This window comes from Mercenaria mercenaria, chromosome 12 (assembly GCF_021730395.1).
Source record: "Mercenaria mercenaria strain notata chromosome 12, MADL_Memer_1, whole genome shotgun sequence".
In the NCBI taxonomy this organism is placed as follows: domain Eukaryota; kingdom Metazoa; phylum Mollusca; class Bivalvia; order Venerida; family Veneridae; genus Mercenaria; species Mercenaria mercenaria.
Window position 1 is genome coordinate 65,526,393 of NC_069372.1, and position 22,812 is coordinate 65,549,204.

The window sequence follows — 22,812 nt, forward strand, 5'->3', positions numbered from 1 at the left end:
TCACTAATGCAAGTCATTACGTTTTCAAACTACTCGCATATTTCTTTATAGGGATATTTTATTCATTTTAATGTTTGCCTGTATAGGTATCATACACATTTAGATTATTTGCTTGCGCGATAATGTTCATAGAGTGTGTCTAAGCATTGACATGTAGTGTGAATACGGACAGTTTTCAAAATGTTGAAACGTCTGAAGCAGGAGAAAAGCTATTGACACCTTAATTTACATAACAGATAACGAAATCACACTTAACCTGGCACTACATACTCCGATTTTCGGAATAAGGTTTAACAATTAAATTACAAAACGAAAAGTAAAGTTTACTTACATGTTTACAGTTCGAAACCAGCGATAGCTGCACCACGGAAACGTCGACAACTCCTTTCCTTCTTTCCTTATCACCATTTTTTGATGGTGGAGGTTTGTCTTTTAAGGGTTAAGTAGCCCAGTCTTATCTGTGGCATATTCATACCTTGTTTGCCGTTTTTAAATGTAACCATATCTACCTATAAACTACTTCTCAATTGTGTATATGCTTATACATCTATATATTCTGATGAGCAAAACAAAACATCCTTTTCACCACATTTCCTTAATACATGTCTCTTGTAGGTCAACACACGTATACATGTGTAGCATAATATGATAAGCCATCAAGATCATAACCCAAACACCTGTGACATTAAATTAGATAATCTTTCATATTTACCGCAACTTTGCAAATGAGAGCCAGATCTGCATCCCTTGATGAATCCAGTACTGTCTACATCGTACAAACATCTTACAGAAGCATCATACACATTCGTACCTCCAGCACAACCGACTGGTAGTTCTCGATCAACGTGTAACTCTGCGATACACAAGTAAGGTATAGTAAGTGTTAGTATTATGCTGTTTCGTTCACATTTTAAAACAACTATTTAAGTGTTTTATCAAAATATGTTGTGGCATTTATGTAGAATTATTTAGCTAAACGTTAATCGTAGCAATTTGATACCAGTATTTATGGCATCTATAGTAAGTACGAAAACGAGCTACCTTTTGTTTGACGGCATAATTGTATGATATAGTGGCTATGCAATTTCACGAAACTCAGTGTTGTCACATTTTCTATTCCTATGGGAGTACAGAGTTCATTCAATATATCTATATAGGCAAACAGGCGTTGAATGAAAGAAAATTGTATTGATAACGGTAATAGACTATATGAAACAAAGGTAGTACAAATGAGGCGTAAAACGTACAAACCTTCTTTGCAAGTAATATTGCCAATTTTCAAATGTATGTTCTCGAAATTCACCAACACATTTTTCCATTCGATAGTCCTATGTGAAGTCGTGTATTTGTATTCGAACAGCAAAACATCATCAATGTCTTCTTTGGGTACCCGTATAGAAGAGTTGCAATACTTAACAGATCTATAATAAGTATTAAAATGTTCAGAACTGGTTAAAACGAAACGTTTTCTAAGTATTGTCACGTATTTTGTCAAAGCTTAGCTTTTATCGAAATTAAAGATAAACGAAGTAACACTATTTGCATTTAACGACGTGTAAAATAGTAAACATACTTAATTTGTAGTTCTTGTAATGATAGAATCTGGAAAACACAGTCGGTTGACTTAATTATTTACATGTAAAACTTTAGAACCACTCACGAAATCTCTGGTGTCCAGCCAATTACCAGTGTCACAGTAAGACAAACGCAGTATGAATACATGTGTTCGTAGTCGGGGTCATCAGTTGCAGATATTGCCTCAATTACTGGATTGCAAGATTGCACTATCTGCAATTATAATAGCATGGTAAATGGTATTATTCTTTTATCTGTATAATATAAAACATGCTTTAGTTGTTTTGTCGTCATGGCCCGGCGCATGACCTTTCATGCTAGCTTTAAAACTTCGCCATTGACTTAACTTTAGATATATAAATACTTTTTGCTCAGACAACTATCAATATTAAGACAATTGCAGTACTCCTCTGACTTCTTGCACTTTTTGGGAAGAGTGTTATGTATGTAAAAGTAATGTAAAATCACCGATCCCTGTTGTGGTCCAAAAGTTGTAACAACATATCATCCAGTTTGTACAAACGAGTAGCGGACCGTTTGCCAAATATTTCTGTACATGTTTTTACGGTGAACATTTGATTCGCTAAAACGCCAGTTCTTTGAATGGAAAACTTGTTTTCTAGTACATTGTGTTTTAGTTTTATTTTATGTTTAAATATTGGAACGAAAAGTACTAGTTACCTGCAAGATAACTAATATAGTCTACACAATGAACAAGCCTTAAAAGATATATTAAATCTTTTCGATGGATGAATTCTACACCCGAGATACTTGAATTATTATTTCTGTTCAGTGGCTTTCCAAGCCTGTCAATATATATGCACTCACTTTTGTTCGATCTGCTTAATGAGTATTAAAGTATATGTTTGGCTTAGTTTATACATAATTCATTTTAGGTCGATTGGGAGGGAAGTTATATTAATCACCTCGACACCTCATTTATGATGGAATCCATCGCCATGAGGGTATGAGAGAAAAGGTCAGTTTCCCTTTTAATGCTGAGCGCCAAGCAAGGGAGATACTGGTACCATTGTCACGTCTTTGGTAGGACGACCTCCCGCACTCGAATTGGACGCTCTACCACTAGGCTATCGAGGCGGTATATGTTTGGCTTGTAGTATCACCTGATAGCCCAGATATCACAATCGCTTTATTTGAGACGGAAACTAATGACACTTTTCAATTGTTGCTAATCAATTTTCTACAATCAATGTTATATCATTTATACGAAGAGCAAATACAAGCTAAGATATTTCACATACCTCCTGTGTACAATACGCTCTACCGTCGGTGTTGAAATAAAAGTCAATTGCAAGATCTGCAGGCGTTTCCTCTATAAATGCCGAGTAAATGATCAGTTTTCCATCCCTAGAACAATTTTATTCAAAATTAAAGTACTATATATAATATTATATATCCATGACCAAGTGGATAAGGTCGCTGATTTTCAGTTACTTGCCCCTCATCGATGTGGGTTTGAGCCTCACTCGGGGCGCTGAACTCTTCATGTGAGGAAGTCATCAAGCTGACTTACAGAAGATAGATAGTTCTAACCAGATGCCCTTCCGTGATGAAATAATGAACGAGGGGCCACCTGGGTTCTTCCTCCACCAACAAAGTTGGAAGTCGCCGTATGTCCTAAATTGCGTCGGTGTGACGTTAAACCCGACAAAAATTAACCTCCTTGACAAATACATCGCGGATGAATTTTTATTTAACTACAGTTAATTGTTTTGAAATTTAGGCAGTTTACCACCGGTTACCCGTTACAACGCTTTTCAATTTTAATTTTGAAAGAAACATAGCCTGGTATCTATTAATGTTTTTGTTATTGTCGCACGATCTGGTGGTCAGTGCCTTTAAACATTAAAATACACCAGAAATTTAGAAATAATGCAACTCAATAAAATGATTTCATAAATGATAAAACAAAATAAACAATAACATGCTCGTAAAGTAAAGCTGTGCTTAGGGAAATTATACAAACCATTTCATCACATCCACGTTTGGAAATAGTGTGTGTACTTGGTGTTGTGTCCAAACAGAGTCAAAATCACAGAACACATTTGTTGCAGTTGCCGAATAAACTGTAAAATTTATATATAACATTAAAGTAAAGAAAGAACTGGATGATTTCATCTATGTATCTTCTAACGCATGTCTACACAACTCGATTGTAGTTTATTTAGTGTATTACGTTTAACGAAAGGACCTTAAGAACTTTTAGTGGGATATGCAAGCTGGGATGTTGAGTTAACTTGCTTTCCGATTAAGATAGCCAGAACTTTATTGTTGTCCGTTGTGTATTTTCATTGTTGTGTTTCATATATCCTACACTATATATACATAAATATTTTCAGCTGAGGGCGGAGATATTTTGCAACTATTTACAGGGAAAGTCACGTCCTCCGAAATCCGCAACTCACAGCAGTTCCAAAGACCAACAGTAACACAACAAGCGAGCAAATGAAGGAACATTGTGGTGCACAGTCTTGGGACGGTTGGTGGCAAAAAAAAACACCTTTAGAAAGCTTAAACTGATTTATGGCACGCACCTCTCTCTTAATCTCCACACTGTCCATAGCCACAGGTCAGTGTCGATAAAGGTGACTTCGCCAGGTGAATCCCCAACACCCAATGGTAACATAATCTATGACATAGTCAAATTAACACATGTCCTTTGCATGTAACAATTCACATGTACATCACTTTATCATACATATGCAGGTACATGATAAATCAATACTTCCTATTTTTTTACTTTGAAGTCGGATAAGGCATGCATTAACCACGGACAATTAAGAACCAAACGAACAGTGTCTAGAATTTAAAGGACATAGTCTTAAACTAGATGTAGTTTTTATAACTGCACATTTTTACTAGGTTGTATACTAGTACATTATTTGCCTTGGAATGTTAACAATACTTTTTTACGATTTGGTCATGTGACCTAGTTTCAATCCAGATGATAGGGATACAAACTTGCTCTAACTTTAAATTTAAATTCTGACAATGAGGTTTTGAAGATCAAATAGAAAAATGATGACTAGGTTAATTCAGTCACACAACGTGGCTAGCATCGAGAAGGGTAAAGCATTGCAATCTGAGAGGGTTCAAAGGACGTACCTCCGAAATTGTTAAAACCATATTTTCGAGTACCAAACGTTTCAAAGATCTTGCGGTCATATTACTCAACAAATGATGTTTCCCATGTACTAACAGTAAAATGTTGAAGTCAAAAGACGACCGACTCAGGGTGCTCGTCATAGCACACATTGAGAATCTTTTGAAGAATACTTCTGTTCCTATCGTGGACTATAAACATTTTAGCTACATATCTTCAAAAAGAAATGACTTATATCAAATCAACTGAGCTGAAGACATATTTAAGCACTATTACCAGTGTATATTCCTGATTTCCTATAACCGTTGTCCCACCAGTCCTTGCAAGAAACCTTAACTGATTTATCACACGACGTTTCATCTGCTCCATCGACGCAATCCGGATACTTGTCACATAATACCTTGTTAGGAACACACCTTACGTAGTCGCAGTGAAACGCAGAAGAACTGCACGATTCTATATTTAGATGGATTAAAATATTAAAACGGGTACATAGAATTTTACGACAGTGAAACATTCAACCCAATTTCTGTTTGTTCAAATTCCAAAAATACCATGCAAAATCAAATGTTGAAAAGTACAATAAGATTATGTATATTTAAATGATTTAAATGAACAATAACTAATTTAATGTAACAAGTTAGAATAGGTAACTCAGTTTCTGGTTTAAGGATTTCAGCATATATATCTTTACTAATCTATTGTGATAAAAGATATCGAAACTGTTCTTTAACACTTCTAGAACATAACAGATGCTTAAGGTCCAAGTCATGTAACATTGTACCACAATTATTCTCATCTGTTCCGTCTAAGCAATCAGGATAGGCATTACATCGTGTAGCCAATTGTATACATTGACCATTAGCACATGTGTATTCGTCCGGAGAACACGGAGGGTAATCTAGAACAGATAATCTTTTACAGCTTTCATTTTACAAACGTTTGGCTTTTTTTGCACAGTTTTATTTAGAAAAATACATCTGAATCTGCACGAAAGATTACCTCAATTCAGCGAGAAATTGTCCCTTATTCAGCCTATTAAAAAAATTCAAAAACGGACTCCACCTACTTAAAGGGATCACTTCACTTTATCAGTCCAGTTTTGTGACACGATATACCCCTGAGAAAATACTTAATTCAGGTTTTCCAGCAGGTACATTTTGGTACAAAATATTGTTCATTACAGTTGTTAACAAAATAATTGATTGACATTAGTTTAGTTCGTACGATATATATTTAAACTTTAATACTATTTATCTCATTCTTCATAATTGAAAAATAAAAAAGAAAAACACCAATCAAAAACAGTTTAGATATTACAGAATATCTATTGTTTTATATGTACAACATGGCTCATAAAATCAAGGCCGCTTATCTAAATATTCTTTTTAATACAGGTGTTAAAACCAAACATTTTTACTGGCCTCGTTGCCTTATCAAAGTTCGATATATCATTATTGCATCATAAATACTTTTATATTTTAACCATATTTGTAGAAATAATAAATTTGCAGCATTTGTATGTGTTGCCACCAGAATATGGTTTTGAATGAATGTTTTCGATGTATTACTGGCTATATTAATACATTAATAATTAGCACAGCTGCACTTATAGACAATGGTAATTCTTTACTTCCGCACTGATACAAACTACATCCATGAATGAGCATCAAATTATCATCTCTCAACTTTGAAAACAAATCTACGAACAACGAATAATGATTTTCTGACACACGACGGACGTCTTGTGACCATGCCTATCTGAAGATGTTGACCGCCTAAACGTTAAAGTTGATCCAATTTGGTACCATAGGCTATATGTATCTTTTGCATAATGTGCATACCAATGTCTGATGGTTTACCTATTTACTTCAACGTTTCAAGATTTTTTACCCAAATACTTTGTATTAAATTGACTGGGTTGCTTAGACAGAAGCCGACGTCTCATCAAAATACAACAAATATGTACTGCACAAAAACATCAGCATCATCACGACGTTTACAAAAAATATGTCTCTGTAAATTTTCAAACGGTTTAGCATATAGTTACCACATAGTTCATCCGACAAGTCGATGCAATCATTGATGACATTACATACTAAGCTGACATGGATACACTTGCCATCACCACATTTGAATTGATCTTCAGCACAAGTTACATTGTCTAAAATGGTTTTCAAAAATGTAGCATTTGTATAAAACTAGAGGAGTGACGAATTATACACCCACAATACGGCCTTGTCACAGAAGTAAGCTAATTTCAAAGTGGAACCTCAGACTCAGTAGGGGTCATCTGCTGGTCATGATCAAACTCCCTATTAAGTTTCGTGATCCTAGGCCCAAGCATTCTCAAGTTATCGTCCGGAAACGGTTTTTTAACTGTTCCGGGTCACTGTGACCATGGGCTTTACCAACTGTCCTCAAAATCATTAGGTGTCATTTGCTGGTCATGGCCCACCTTGCTATCAACGTTCAGGTCCTAGGCCCAAGCGTTCTCAAGTTATCGTCCAGAAATGGTTTAAATGTTCCGGGTCACTGTACATTATTGGCAATCGTTTGCAGCATGTGCAGGTGTACACATCCCACCAAACTGAATTAAAGTAGACATTTCCCAACCAACCCGATTCGAATTACACGTTCAAACACTTGGATTGGTGCCGAAAGAGCAGTTGCTTTAAGAGCCCTTTTCAGTAGTTTTCAATGTGCAAACCAATTGACATTTGATCTACTGACCTCAAAATGAATAGGGGTCGTTTGCTGGTCATGACCAACCTACCTATCAACTTCCATGATCTTAGGTCCAAGCGTTCTCAAGTTATCTTCCGGAAATGGTTCGATTGTTCCGGGACATTGTGACATTTACCCTTGACCTACTGACCTCAAAGTCGAAATTTACCTTTATTTTATGATGTTATACAGGTGTACCAAAAGTTTTGATCATAGGCCAAAACACTCTCAAGTTATCATCCAGAAACCGTTTAATTGTTACGGGTCATTGTGACCTTGACCTTTGACCTACTGACCTCAAAGTCGAAATTGACCTGTATTTTACGATGTTACACCTGTGTACCAAAATTTATGATCCTTGGCCAAAGAATTCCCAAGTTATCATCCGGAAACCGTTTAACTGGTCCGGATCATTGTGACCTTGAGCTTTGACCTACTGCCGTCAAAGTCAAAATGTTACGCCTGTGTACAAAAAAAATATTTAAATTTGTCAAGCGTTTCATGCGTTATTGACCGGAAACCATGAAAACTCACGGACCGACCTACCGACAGACCGACTGACAAACCAACAAGCTCATTCCTACATACCCCCTTAAATACCCCCTCAAACTTCTAACTGAAGAGCCGATTCGCCGTAAAAAACAACTCACTCACTCGCTCTAACTGAAGAAGCTTTCGTGCGTACGGGTCCTCCGTAAGGATTTTAATTTACCCAACATAAACTTTTTCTCCTATTTAGAAATACAGTACGGCAACAAACTGGGGTTTTAAATGAGGTCGTAGAAATTTAGCGGTGTGCCGTAACCATGGAAATGGCTACTGAAGCTGGTAATCGCGCAAACTCAAAAACTTTCCTTTGTCATATTTCAAAAGGTAGTAGTATTAGAAACTTGTTTTTTTTTTATATTTTCATTACGTTATGAATACCTATTATTTGCAGAGATTATATTCTAAATATCTTATTGAATTTCATAATTGTCGTCAGCTATTGCATTTTTAGTAATGAGCAAGTGCATTCACTTTTGAACAAAAAAAATGTGCCTTTTTTATCAGAAAATATTTTTTAGACTTAATTACAACTATGGCTGATTTTTGGCTTGAAAATATTGTATAATACGCATGCAATTACAAGAAACGCGGCAATGCCACGAAACCAGGTTTTCAACACTTTTCATAATAAAAAAGTATACTGAATCACAGTGCACCACTTTAAAGCACAACCCTAACCCTAACCCTAACCCTATTTTTAGTAACAATGACCTTGACCTTGATCCCAGAAACCCCAAAGTCAATCCCAAGCTACAACTTTATATAAGTTTTCTATACACCAAGTTTCATCATGATAGCTCATTCCTAAGTTAAGTTATTGACCGGAAACCCTTTCTCTATTTTAAGTAACAGTGACCTTGAACTTGACCCCAGAAACCCCAAAATCAATCCCAGCCTTTGTCTTGATATAAGCTACATACATACCAAGTTTTATTTAAATATCTTTACCGAAACAAAAGTTACTGACCAGAAACCCTTTTTCTATTTTAAGTAACAGTGACCTTGATCTTGACCCCAGAAACCCCAAAATCAATCCCAGCCTTTGTCTTGATATAAGCTACATACATACCAAGTTTTATTCAAATATCTTTACCGAAACCAAAGTTATTGACCGGAAACACCAGTTTGACGCCGCCGTCCGCCCATCCGCCCGCCCGACGAACGACATACCCCAATCTAATAACTCAGGTTTTCGTTGAAAACCTGGTTAAAAATTCTAAAATTTTGGACACGTAAGTTTAACATCATTTTATACAGTAATGCAGCAGATTACATGTCATATAGTATCTTAATTTGCTTCCTTTTTCAGAAATTAACGAGTTATTCCTTAACTTCAGTGTCCATATGTCTCAGCTTGGAATATTCAACGTGTTTTATATGAATAAACAATGTTTATTAAATAAATTGTTGGATAACATGTGGAAAAATCAAGGTTTTTTTTCGGTGACTCTACCTTTTGTTAGCTGTCAGTATTGTAAAGATACGCTAAACATGTAATGCATGCATAAAATCTTTCTCTTTATTTTTTAGTTTGTTTATGTTTTTACTATTACTGTTACGAAATCAAGTAATTTAGAGTTGATACTTCTATCATTTTAATAATTAATCATATAACCGGATTTCTCTCCATAATTCAGCGGTACTGTAATGGGAGTAAAGACATCCAGTGTGTGTAGAGCGGTTTTACCAAAGTGAGGCTAATGTTCATGTACATGTTTCTATGGAAACTCGGTGCACCATGTTAATTGCCAGTTGCTAAATATCAGATATCAATGCTAAATGCCAAACACCTTATGCAAAATGTTTTGAATTATTATATTATTATTTTACAATGGAAGGCTACGAAGGCCGGTGTACCATGTTTATTGTCAAATGCTAAATGACAAATATTTAATGCTAAATGCCAATTACTTAATGCTAAACGCCAAGTACTTAATACTAAATGACAATAACTTAATGCCAAATGCCAAATAGCTGATATAAAATGCAACAAACCAAATGCTATATGCCTATGAAAGGCCAATGTGCCATGCTAACTGCAAAATTGTTAATGCAAAATACTATTTACGGACGGTTTAATGTCAAAAACGGTAATTGTAAATGATAAATGCTAATTGTTAAAACAATAAATGTCAAATGCTCACTGTTAAGTTTTCATTGAAATAAAGAACGGAATATATCACTGGATGAAAGCATCCGTTATATAATCATTGGCCTTCGTTACATAACGTTGTCTCTGTTAAATATGTTAGTCTTAACATTTTAAGGCAAAATGTTTCTGTTCCGTGTCCCCGTAACTGGTGCAACGTTATTGCTTCAAATAAGACTGGCAGAACATTTTATTTCGTTTTTGAAATGAGTAAAAGTTACATTCATTAGTCGAAGAGATAAGAATCATAAAGTTTGATAATTTGAGAATTACCATTTATCATTGGGCAATAAGAATTTGTTTTTTATTACATTTAGCATCTGATATTTACTATTAGTATATAGCATATAGTATTTTGTATGTAGCATTTAGCATTAAATATGTGACATTTAACATTAAGCTGTTGGTATTTAGCATTAACTTTTTCTTATTTAGCATTTGGCAGTTAGCATAGCGCAACGGTCTTCGGCTAACTGCGCAGGGACAATGAGTTCCCGTGTTATGAGTAGTATAAGAAATACCGCTTCTGGAACACTTTTTTCAATTTTAATTAGCCACCTTCTTTTTAAAAATCCAAAGCCGCCCAATTAAAAAACAGATTTTAACAAATTATTGTTTAAACCTTTAATAAAATATGATAAAACGTTTATAAATTATTTTTATTGATAAAATACCGCAACCAAAACAGTTTCACCTAATTTAACCTTTAATCCTTGGTCCGAACCAACTAATGCCGGACAATTAAAAACCCACAGGTTTAAACCCAGTAAAAAGTTTTAAACACATATAATATAATGAGTTTACAGAATAAAATATATTGTTTGAAAGAAAGAAAATTTACTGATAATATAAATCCTCATTATGTTACAACAAAAAACGGGAGATAATGGCTACCTGTTCGTCTTGTGGAAAAATGAAATCAAAGTTTGTTAAAAGTACAGGGGATAATTTAGATATCCATAAAGCAATGTTACCTTTATTACCTAAAAAAGGTTTAACACTTCCAGGATATAACTATTGTGGGCCAGGAAATCCCCTAGATAATGGACCTCCTGTCAATGAACTGGATGCAGTATGTATGGACCATGATTTTTGCTATGACAGTGGTGTAAAAAAGGGTACATGTGATAAGCAAATGCTTTCCAATTTAAATAACACTAAATCAAAAACATTTGGAGAAAAAATTACAAAACATTTAGTTGTGAAACCTATAATTAAAACGAAATACACACTTGGGTTGGGACAGGAACAACAGTTCCCTATGGGCTTAACACCCAGACAAAAGTCAAAAAACGGGAAAAGGGGGTAGAGTATACCCCCGGAATCACATGGAGCGATGAATTAGCAGAAGAATTACACAAACCAATTAAAAGAAAATTTAGGAAACGAAGAGTGATAGTTAATGATATTGATGATACTTGGTCAGCTGATTTAGTTGACATGCAACCTTTTTCAAAATATAATAAAGGAGTAAAGTACTTGTTAACCGTTATTGATATATTTAGTAAATATGCTTGGGTTATTCCATTAAAGAATAAAACTGGAGAATCTGTTACTGAAGCATTTAATAAAATAGTTTCAGAAGGTAGAACTCAGGGACGAAAGTCCTCGAAGACTGCAAGAATTCCAACAAATTTATGGGTAGATGAAGGAAAAGAATTTTATAATAAAAAGTTTGAATCATTTTTAAATAAATATAAGATTAATATGTATCATACATTTAATGAAGGGAAGGCTGTAGTAATAGAAAGATTTAATAGAAGTTTAAAAAGAATAATGTGGAAATATTTTACAGCAAATAATACTTATACTTATTTAGATAATTTGCAGGAAATGGTTGATAAATTTAACAAAACAAAACACTCTAGTATAAAAATGACACCAACCGAAGCTAGTAAAAACTTAAATAAAGGTACTGTTTACTTTAATTTATATGGTGATTTAAAGATATCAAAGAGTAAAACAAAATTTAAAATTGGTGATCGTGTTCGTTTAAGCAAACTTAAAAGACATTTTGAGAAAGGATATACACCAAACTGGACAGAGGAAATATTTATAATTTATGGAATTAATAATACAAATCCCAGAACATACACTATTAAAGATTTAAATGATGAAATAATTCAAGGTTCATTTTATGAACAAGAACTTTTACCTACTACACAAGAGCTTTTTAGAATAGAAAAAGTTATCAGACGAGACTATAAGAAAAAACAAGCTTTAGTAAAATGGAAAGGCTACAATGAAAAATTTAATAGCTGGGTTCCGTTTAGTGAATTGGAAGAAATTTAAATTGAAAAATATTAATATTAATTATATAAATGAGTAATAAAAATCTAATTTCTAATAATAATGGAATAGAAACAATAGATCAATTAATTATTCACTTAACTAAACTAGCTGCTGCTTACAGAAAAAGTTATAAATTTTGTGGGAGAGTAAGTACTGGGTTATATATTACAGCAGGTATCTTTGGTTTCTCAGCTGCATTAGCACTTGTTCCAGCTATTCCTATATTTGTAGCAGTTGCTGGCGCTGTTCCAACAATAATTACCATATTTACTAATAGACTAAAACTTTACGACAAGAAATTTTTTTAAAAACACATCATCACAAAATAAAACAACTTATAACAAAAGCACGGATCGCAGCTTTAGCTGTTCATGACCCTAATGATCCTGGAAAAGTAAATAAAGAAGAAGAGAAAAAAGTTATTCAGGATATTTTTACAATACTATTAGAAATGCAAAAAGAAAAAAATTATTCAACACCTCTTGAAATGCATATGAAGAAATTTAAACTTAACGGATATAAAAGTAAAAAAGAAGAAGAGTTGTATTAAAGGTTATTAAAGGTTAATAAAGATTTTTATATAAATGAGAAAAATCATATCAGTTGAAGGTAATATTGCATCAGGAAAAAGTACGTTTTTAGATATTATTAAAGAATATAATCCTACTTTTAATATAATTCCAGAACCAATTCACGAATGGCAAAATGTAATGGACTCTGATTATAATTCATATAACCTTTTTGAACTTGCTGCTCAAGAACCTTCCAAATATTTATTTCCTTTTAAGCTAACAACTTTAAACAGTCATATAAAAATGTTATCTTCTGCTAAACAGTTTGATGGTGTTTCTGTCCTTGAACGTTGTTATTTAACTAACAGTAACGTTTTTACAAAACAACATCACGACAACGGCGTTATAAATGACCCCGAGTGGGCAGTATACAATCTTTTCTTAACTGATCATATTATAAAACCATACGGAAAAAAACCCAATTGATGGATTTGTTTATGTTAAAACCGATCCAGAAATATGTCTTAAAAGACTCCAAAAAAGAAACAGAACGGAAGAAAACAGAGTTGGTTTAGATTATTTAGAAAAACTACACAAATTACACGAAGAATGGTTAAACAGAATGTCTCAAGAAGGTATTAAAATTTTAACAGTTGATAACAATTTAGAAAAAAAATGACTTTAAAATCTTATTCAAAAGATATAGATAATATAAACAAATTTCTTAAATCAATATAATTTCTTTAGGTGCGTTTTTAAAGATTTTTTTCTATAAGTATATTATATATAAATGGTTAATAGAAAGGTAGATAGAATGATTATGCCAAAATTATCTAGCACTTTAGGAGAAATAATGAATCCAGACAAAAATTCATATAAAAAGTTCTTAAAAGAAGAAATGTTATTAAATCAAAACTTAATCAAATAGTTAGCGATGAATATAAAAATCATGTCATTGATAAATTACAAAATGTTATAGATCCTTATCTTTTTAAAAAATAATTTATTTGAATGGAACTGCGGTTGTCTATTAACTGAAGAAGAAAATGCTGAAAGATTATGTGATTGTCCCAGACCAAATAATATTCGAAACAATCCTAAAAAAGTTATTGCAACCGATTGTGACACTAATGAAGAAAAAACATATAAAAGCACTTATGCAGCATCCAAAGACCTTAATATTAATTCAGGGTTAATAACAATGTGCTGCAAAGGAAAAAACCAAGTTAAAAGTGGAATATCAAAAACCAGCGGAAAAAGATATAAATTTAAATATTTTAGTTCTTCTTAAACTTTATATATTTTATTATTTTTTTAATCCTTTTTTCCTTAGTGATTTTTTTTCTAAATATAATATATAGATGGAAATTGAGAGATCAAAAAATCAATATTATAAGAAATTTGAAATTAAAATTACATATAGACAAGATCCAAAGAATCAATTATATTTAACTTTAAACGACTCTTATGAAATACTTAAATCTGAACTTAAAACTTTAAAAGGTATAAAAATAAACGTTGTTTTAAAATTAACTTTTGTAAAAATGAGTGCAACAGATACAATATATAAATCAGCTTATTTTCAATCAAAGGCTTTAGAAATAATTAATACAAACGAAATAAAAAAAACACTTTACGTCAAGCTTTTGATGAAATAATAAATAGAATTGGTAATTGGATTTCTGAAGGAAGTGGCTGGAGAATAGAGTCAGTTGATGCTCATTATATAAATAGATATAAGTATAGTCCATTGGCTGCTTCAAGTTATTTAGAATTACCAAAACAATTACAACATCCAATGAAAGGATTAATAAATATAAAGAATGATGATAATGAATGTTTTAGATGGTGTCATTTAGCTTACAAATTTCCTGTAACAAAACATTCTGAAAGAGTTTCAAATTATAAAAAAACATATAAACGATCTTGATTATACTGGAATAAAGTTTCCTGTTACATTAAATCAAATACCTAAAATAGAAGTTTTAAATGAAATATCATTTAATATATTTGGTTATGAAGAACCTGCAGGTATTTATCCATTGTACATATCAAAATATCAATACGAAGAACACTGTGACATGTTGCTAATTACTAATGATAAAATAACTGATGATGACTGTAAGAGGGTTAAAGCCACTGTAGTCCAACATTATGTTTGGATAAAAGACTTTAATAGATTAATGTTTAATAAAACCAAAGATCAACATAAAAAACACTTTTGTAAAAGCTGTCTGCAACATTTTACTCAAGAAAGAATATTAAAAGAACATATTCCAAATTGTTTAGCTATTAATGGTACCCAAGGTGTAAAAATGCCAAAAGATGGAAGTAAAGTACAATTTAAAAATTATCATAAAGGTTTAGCAGTACGTTTGTAATTTATGCTGATTTTGAATCAATAACTAAAAAAGTTTTAACTGCTTTACCATCAACTGAATCTTCATTTACTGAACCATATCAAAAGCATATAGATTGTGGTTACGGCTATAAAGTTGTTTGTTGTTATGATAACAGTTATACTAAACCAACCCAGATTTATAGAGGTCCTAACGCAGTTTATAAGTTTATTGAAAAAATGCTTGAGGAAGAGGAATATTGTAAAGAAATATTTAAAGGACATTTTAACAAAGATTTGAGAATGTCTAAAAAAGATGAAAGTGAATTTAAAAAACAAAAGTTTTGTCATATCTGTGAAAAAGAATATATAGAAGGTGAAGTGCCAGTACGTGATCATTGTCATATAACAGGAAAATTCAGAGGAGCTCACTCAGAATGTAATATTAATTTTAGACTAACACACAAAATTCCTCTTATTTTTCATAATTTAAGAGGTTATGACGGTCATTTTATTATGCAACAAATAGGAAAATTCAAAAAAGAAATTAATGTTATTCCGAACAATATGGAAAGATATATGGCATTTATGATTTCCGACTTGGTCTTTATTGATTCATTCCAGTTTATGTCTCCATCATTGGATAACTTAGTAAAAAATATTCCAGAATTTAAATACACATCAACTGAATTTGATAAAAATATTGAATTATTAAAAACAAAAGGTGTTTATCCATATGATTACATGGATTCATTTAAAAAATTCAATGAAACAAAATTACTTTCTAAAGAAGATTTTTATTCAATTTTAAATGAAACACACATATCTGACAACGAATATGAACATGCTAAAAATGTTTGGAATAAATTTAAAATTAAAACAATGGGAGAATATCATGATCTATATTTAAAAACTGACGTATTACTTTTAGCTGATGTATTCGAAAATTTTAGAAAACTATGTTTAGAGTACTACAAATTAGATCCTTGTCATTATTTTAGTAGTCCTGGGTTAGCTTGGGATGCAATGTTAAAAATGACTGGAATTAAGTTAGATTTAATAACTGATATTGATATGTATCTTTTTATTGAAAAGGGACTGAGAGGAGGAAAAAGTTATATTTCAAACAGATACAGTAAAGCAAACAATAAATATATGAAAGATTATGATCCTAAACTTGACAGCAAATACATTATGTACCTCAACGCCAATAACCTTTACGGTTGGGCCATGTGTCAACCTTTACCCTCTGGAAACTTTAAATTTATATCCGAAAAACTATTCAAGAAATTAACTGCAAAAGGTAAAACTAACTTTATAGTTGAATGTAATCTTGAATATCCAAAAGAATTACATAAAACCCACAACGATTATCCTTTAGCTCCTGAAAAATTTAAAATACCAGACGAATGGCTTTCTAACTATAGTAAAACTATTAAAGAAGAATTTGAAATAGGAAAAAGTAATGTAAAAAAATTAGTTCCAACTTTAATGAAAAAACAAAATTATGTAGTTCATTATAAAAATCTTGAACAATATACACAATTAGGGTTAAAAGTAACAAAAATACACAAAATATTAACTTTTGACGAAAGTCCTTGGTTAAAAAAATATATTGATTTTAATACTCAAAAAAGATCTTAAGCAAAAAATTCATTTGAAAAGGACTTTTTTAAGTTAATAAACAACTCTGTATTCGGTAAGACGATGGAGAATTTACGCAAGAGGGTTAATATTAAATTAACCCATGATGAAAACCTTTTATTAAAATACATAGCCAAACCTTCATTTGTTAGTTCAACGATGTTTAATAAGAATTTGTTTGGTATTCATAGAATAAAAGAAAGTTTGTTATTAAACAGACCTTGTTATGTTGGAATGTGCATTCTAGATTTATCAAAATATTTAATGTATGATTTTCATTATAATTATATTAAGGAAAAGTACGAGGGAAATTGTAAATTACTATTCACTGACACTGATTCATTATGTTATGAAATAAAAACCAAAGATGCATATGAGGATTTTTATAAGGACAAAGATTTATTTGATAATAGTGATTATGATAGTAATTCAAAATTTTATTTCGACAATAATAAAAAAGTAATTGGAAAATTTAAAGATGAAGCTGCCGGCATTCCCATTGTTGAATTTGTTGGATTAAGAAGTAAAATGTATTCACATTTATTAGAAAACGAAGTTAATGTTAAAAAATGTAAAGGAATTAAAAAACTTGTTGTTAAGAAAACAATAGTTCATAAAAATTACAAAGATACTTTGTTTAATTCAACCCAAACTAATCACACCTTTAAAGTTATTCGTTCTGATAAACACAATCTTTCCAGTTATGTTATAAATAAAACATCTTTATCATGTTATGACGATAAAAGATATATTCTTGATAATGGTATTGATACATTAGCTTATTCTTAAATTAATTCTTAAATTAATTCTTAAATTATAGAACCATAAATTGTTAACTGAATATTCATAACGTTTAAAAAATTAATATAAATAACATCATTTATTTTAAATTTATTAGCATAATTAATAGAAATAGATTCATTTTTTCTGTTATTTTTTACATTATAACTTTGAAGAATTACATTTTCTTTATTTTTTAGTTGTAATTTAGCTTCTCCTTTATCTAATTTAATTGCATCAACAAGAATAATTAAAATGCAATTAAAATTAATTCTTACATTATTGCCATTTTGAACTAAACCAGGACTAGCATTTACAGTTTTCCATTGAAATAATCCACTACCGGTATCTTGAGTATAACATGTTAGAAACAATGGAGGTTTTCTTATTAATTGTCTTTCTTTTTGTTTTTCTATTTGTTTTTCTATTTGTTTTTCTATTTTATTTACTTTTTCATTTATATTATTAAATATTCCCATTATATTAATTATTCCAGTTAAATAAAAACACAGTAATTAATAAAAACTAAAGATTAACTCAAAATTTTGTTTCCATCATAAAATGCATATTCATCCGATATGTAGAATCTGATGTAACTATCCGTCAAAAGCGTAAAATTTATTTCTGTAGATGATGAACTGTCATAAGGATGAATGTCAAACATTGTCCCTTGTTTTAGATAAATTTTATTTTTTTTTCTTATACATAGATATTGTTTTGTCCGATCCAATGTCAAAGTCCTCGGCTACTATATTTACATTATTGGTAAATATACTAAGAAATGAATCAAAACCAGCATTCCACCACCTAAATATAAAATACGATATTGGGCTTTTCCTCAGTTAAACCCATCTTTAAACCCGGCACCCGATAATAAAATCTTAATATCTATTATATAAATTCCGGCTTTTTCGATTATAAACACACCTTTTAAAAGTATATCTGGTACAGCTATTTTATGTTTTTGGTTTATTTGTATAAAATCTTTATAATCTACGATATTTCCAGATCCTAACTGAAATGCATTTAAATAGTTCAGTCCGGTCATATTTTCATATGTTGAATGTATCCAGGCACCCAGACGGTCAAAATACTTTTTCATTTTTATGTATTCATGAGGACTGTATTTAAACCTTGGATCTGTTTCATAAAAACTGTTATATTCAAAAAGAAACACTTCATGTTTTAGTTTTTCTATTTCTTTTTCCAATTCTTCTCTATCTTTTCTATCTTTCTTTTTAAGTTTAAGAATTATTTCAGCTAAATCATCAAGTCGTTTTGTTGTAGCAACTTCAAAAGCAGATAAACTATCAACAACATCCTTTGTTCTAGCTAATTGTGTTTCTTGTTTTAGAAAAACATTTTTTACTTTTGTAATTTCTTGGGTATTAGTAGAAATTTCTTGAGTATTAGCAGTAATTGATTCTATTTGTTTAGTTGATATTTCAACTACAGAGTCCAGATCATTTATTATTTTTTTAATTTTATTATTAAATTCGCTGATATCTTTTTCTAACATTTCTGTAAGTGTACTTAAATCCGCGTACTTTAAATTGTGGCGTGTGTCAACAGTACTTATCAAGTTCCGAAGTTGTTTCTTAAAATTTTCTAGCTGATCATTAATTGTGTTAATTGCTTTAGCATTAGCAGTAATTGATTCTCCTTGTTTAACTGATTTTTCAACTACAAAGTCCAGTTGGTTTTTATGTTTTTCAACTTAAGCATTAAATTCATTAATATCTTCTTGTAATTATTTTGTAATATTACTTAAGTCTGATTACTTTAAATTATGACGGTTGTCAACAGTACTAATCCAAACTCGAATTTGTTTTTTAAAGTCATCTATTTTAGAATTGAGCTCTTTTTTAAGGTTATCTAATGCTGTGTCATAGTCATCACCTCTTTGTGAAGCTGCCTTTTCCAGTTCAGATTTATATTCTGCAAGTTTATTTGAAAATGTATCGAGTAAATCTTGATTCCCTTTTACCATTTCAGTATTTAGTTTATTTACTTCTGTTTTGATTTCTAACTGATACATATTTTGTAACTTTTTCTCAGCTTCAATAATCTTGTCTTTTAGTTCTTCATGTTTAATCATACTGTCCTTTAGTTATTTTATTTGACCATGAACTATAGCAATGTTTTGCTTAAATACTTCTATTATTTGCTCATCTGTTGTGTCAGTTTTCTCTCTAAGTTCTTTTAATGTTTTATCTAAAGTTTCCATTTCTTTTTCAATTTTTTCTTGGAGTGAAATGATTACTTCGTTATTGTTTTTAAAATCTTTTATTAATTCTTCAATATTCTTTACTTGTGCTTCTAGTGTCTGTTTTATACTTTTAATATCTTCAAGATTATAGTCATCTATTACACTTTGAACTTTTTTATACATAAACCGTCTTGAAACTGCATGGTTGGGTTTATTTGGATCTCCTAGGTTGATTATTTCATTACCTCCCATATCTAATGCTCTGTTCATTGTGTTATCAAGTTCTTTATTTCTGTGAAGATATGATTCCGTTTCCTTTTTAAGTTTTTTTTAATTGTTTTTTAGTAGCATAATGACTTAAATCAATATCAAATTTAACTTTACTTATACTGTCAGGTTCACTTATTTGTTCTATATTATTAAAAACTCCCATTATATATTACCAGTAAAGTTTTTTCTAAAAAACTTCCTTGGTTTGTCAGTATATAAGAAATCATATTTTTGATTTGTTGCATTAGCAAAAGATTTAGGGTTAATATTTTGTTCATTACAAATCATATCATTTTCTCGTTTACCTGGACTTTCAAATAAAATATAATGTGAACAGTTAATACGGATATCTTTTGGTGTTTTATAGTAAGACTGACTTAAATAAATAACACAACAGTTTTTGTGACGTCTTTGAATAAAGTATTTTGTTATTACATTTTGAACCTTTTTATCTTCACATACAAAATCATCAAATATTACTACTTTTGTTTTTCTGATTCAAGATTCTCACAAGGTTCAATTTGGTTGGAATCAGCCGAATATTCAAGTATTTCATTTGGATCTACTTTAATTTTTTTGCAATTTGACTTAATTGGTTAATTAAATCTTGATATTTAGATTGTTCTAGGTTTTCAGCATATAGGTATAATTTATCATAATATATAAGAGGTTTTCGAAGTATATGCATTAATGTATTTGTTTTTCCAGATCCAGAATATCCACATATTAACATTCTAAAACACGAATCTGGCATAAAAGGATAATGTTGTTTAAACTTATTAGATTTATCACTTTTTGTATCATAATTTGGAATTTCCATTTATATATAATAATACATTATTTACATTATCTTACATTATCTTACATTATTTTACATTATCTTACATTATCTTACGTTATTATATAAATGCAATCAAAACTTAATGAAATAAGAATAAGAAAAAACTTGGTCGGGCAAAAGATGAGAGCTCCTAGAGAAGAAATAATGAGAGAAAAAATTAAAAAAAGCTACAAATCGAGATATGTACACTGAAATTTATAAGCCAATTACTGAAGGAATAGAAAGTCAAAAAGAAAAATTATCAAGTCAGTTAAAAGCATTACCTGGAATAAAACAACAATTAGCGTTACTAGGTGATGAAATGAAAGACATACAAACATATCAGGGTTTACCACAGATATTCCAAGAACCGCTACCATCGATACCGGACTCCTCTGAACGTGTTAAAAATCTTGAAAAAATATTGGCAGATTATGAAAATAAAATAAGAAAAGAACAAGCTTTAACACCAACTTCCTATACATCAATAGATTGGGGAGATGAACCTGCTGGATGGGTTCCTCAATATGAACTCAAGAGATTAGAAGATTATGGAAGAAAAAAGATGGGAATAACTGAAACAACTGATGATACAACTAAAGATACAACTAAAAAATCAGAAGAATTGGGAGCAAGACCAAAAGAGAAGAAAATACCTACAGTAGATTTAGATGCTTTTCTGGATAATAATGTTTTAGAAGAATATAAATATTACAAACCGTCTGAAATGTTTGACTTTTTTACTGCAGATGAATCTAATCCAGATAAAATAGATAAAGACGTACTTAAAAGTACAGTAGATGAGGTTACTGAAGATATTAAAAAATTAAATGGTCCAATAACTGGCAAATCAAGATCAAAAGATTCAAATAAGCAAAAAGAAGCAAAATAATTAAAACATAAACAAGACGAATTACTAAAGTACAAAGACCGGTTAAATCATATTCTTGGTATGTCTTCTACATATGGACAAGGAATAAAACATCATAATCCATATAAAGTTTCACCAAATGGACAATATGGTAATTTAATTATTAACTTAAATAAACTATATGGTCAAAACAAATTGGTTGCTAAGGATAAAATAACTGGAAAAGAAGTAATTAACACTAAAGTAGATGATGATTTGATTGATCTAATTAATAAAAGATATAACAATAATAAAAAGCATTCAATTCATTCAAGAAAAATATTCAAAGAATAAACAGAAAAATCAGGATTTCCTATCAATAAAAGATCTATGAAGTTTAAAAAAGTAATTAGAGGACAAGGTTATGACGTTTGTCCATGTAATCCGGAAGAATTGGGTAATGACTTGGAGTTAATTTGTGGTTCAATTAATGCTGGAAATAATAATGAAGAACTTAAAAATGAAGGTATTAGCATAATTGATATACTATTAAAAATGAATTCACTCTTACCAAAAGAACATGAAATGTTATATGAAAATTTTTTTTCTTGAATTTAAATTTTAATTATATATAAATGGAACAAAAAATAATATTAAGTTCTGAAACAGTTAAAGATAATAACAAAAATACTCCGAGTGAATTTACAATCAGATTTAGTCGTTCTTTAACTTTAGATAAAAATAAAACTTATGTTGTTTGTTTGGATAGTATTAACACTATGACCTATTCTTGGCATAATATTAGTGATGAATATGACAATAAAAGAATTCGTTATAATAATGGGAAGGGTAAGGATTGGAAAGATATCATATTTACAAATGATTCTTACAGTTACACAGATATTAATAATTATATTAGGGAAACATTAATAAGTAATGGTGATTATGAATTTGATAAATCAGACATTGCTCC

At 30.7% G+C, this 22,812-nt stretch overlaps 1 protein-coding gene across 1 annotated transcript in view; it reads right to left on the reverse strand.

Moving 5' to 3' along the window:
- The window catches only part of LOC123533444 (uncharacterized), a 76,027-nt gene that overhangs the window by 17,859 nt on the left and 35,356 nt on the right, over positions 1–22,812 (reverse strand). Inside the window, exons 15-22 of the mRNA XM_045315083.2 lie at positions 6,750–6,863; positions 5,484–5,600; positions 4,976–5,155; positions 3,563–3,662; positions 2,838–2,943; positions 1,661–1,788; positions 1,252–1,421; positions 713–853 (exon numbers count right to left, since the gene is read on the reverse strand). Coding sequence (XP_045171018.2) covers positions 713–853; positions 1,252–1,421; positions 1,661–1,788; positions 2,838–2,943; positions 3,563–3,662; positions 4,976–5,155; positions 5,484–5,600; positions 6,750–6,863 — 1,056 coding nt within the window. The remainder of the gene's footprint in view (positions 1–712; positions 854–1,251; positions 1,422–1,660; positions 1,789–2,837; positions 2,944–3,562; positions 3,663–4,975; positions 5,156–5,483; positions 5,601–6,749; positions 6,864–22,812) is intronic.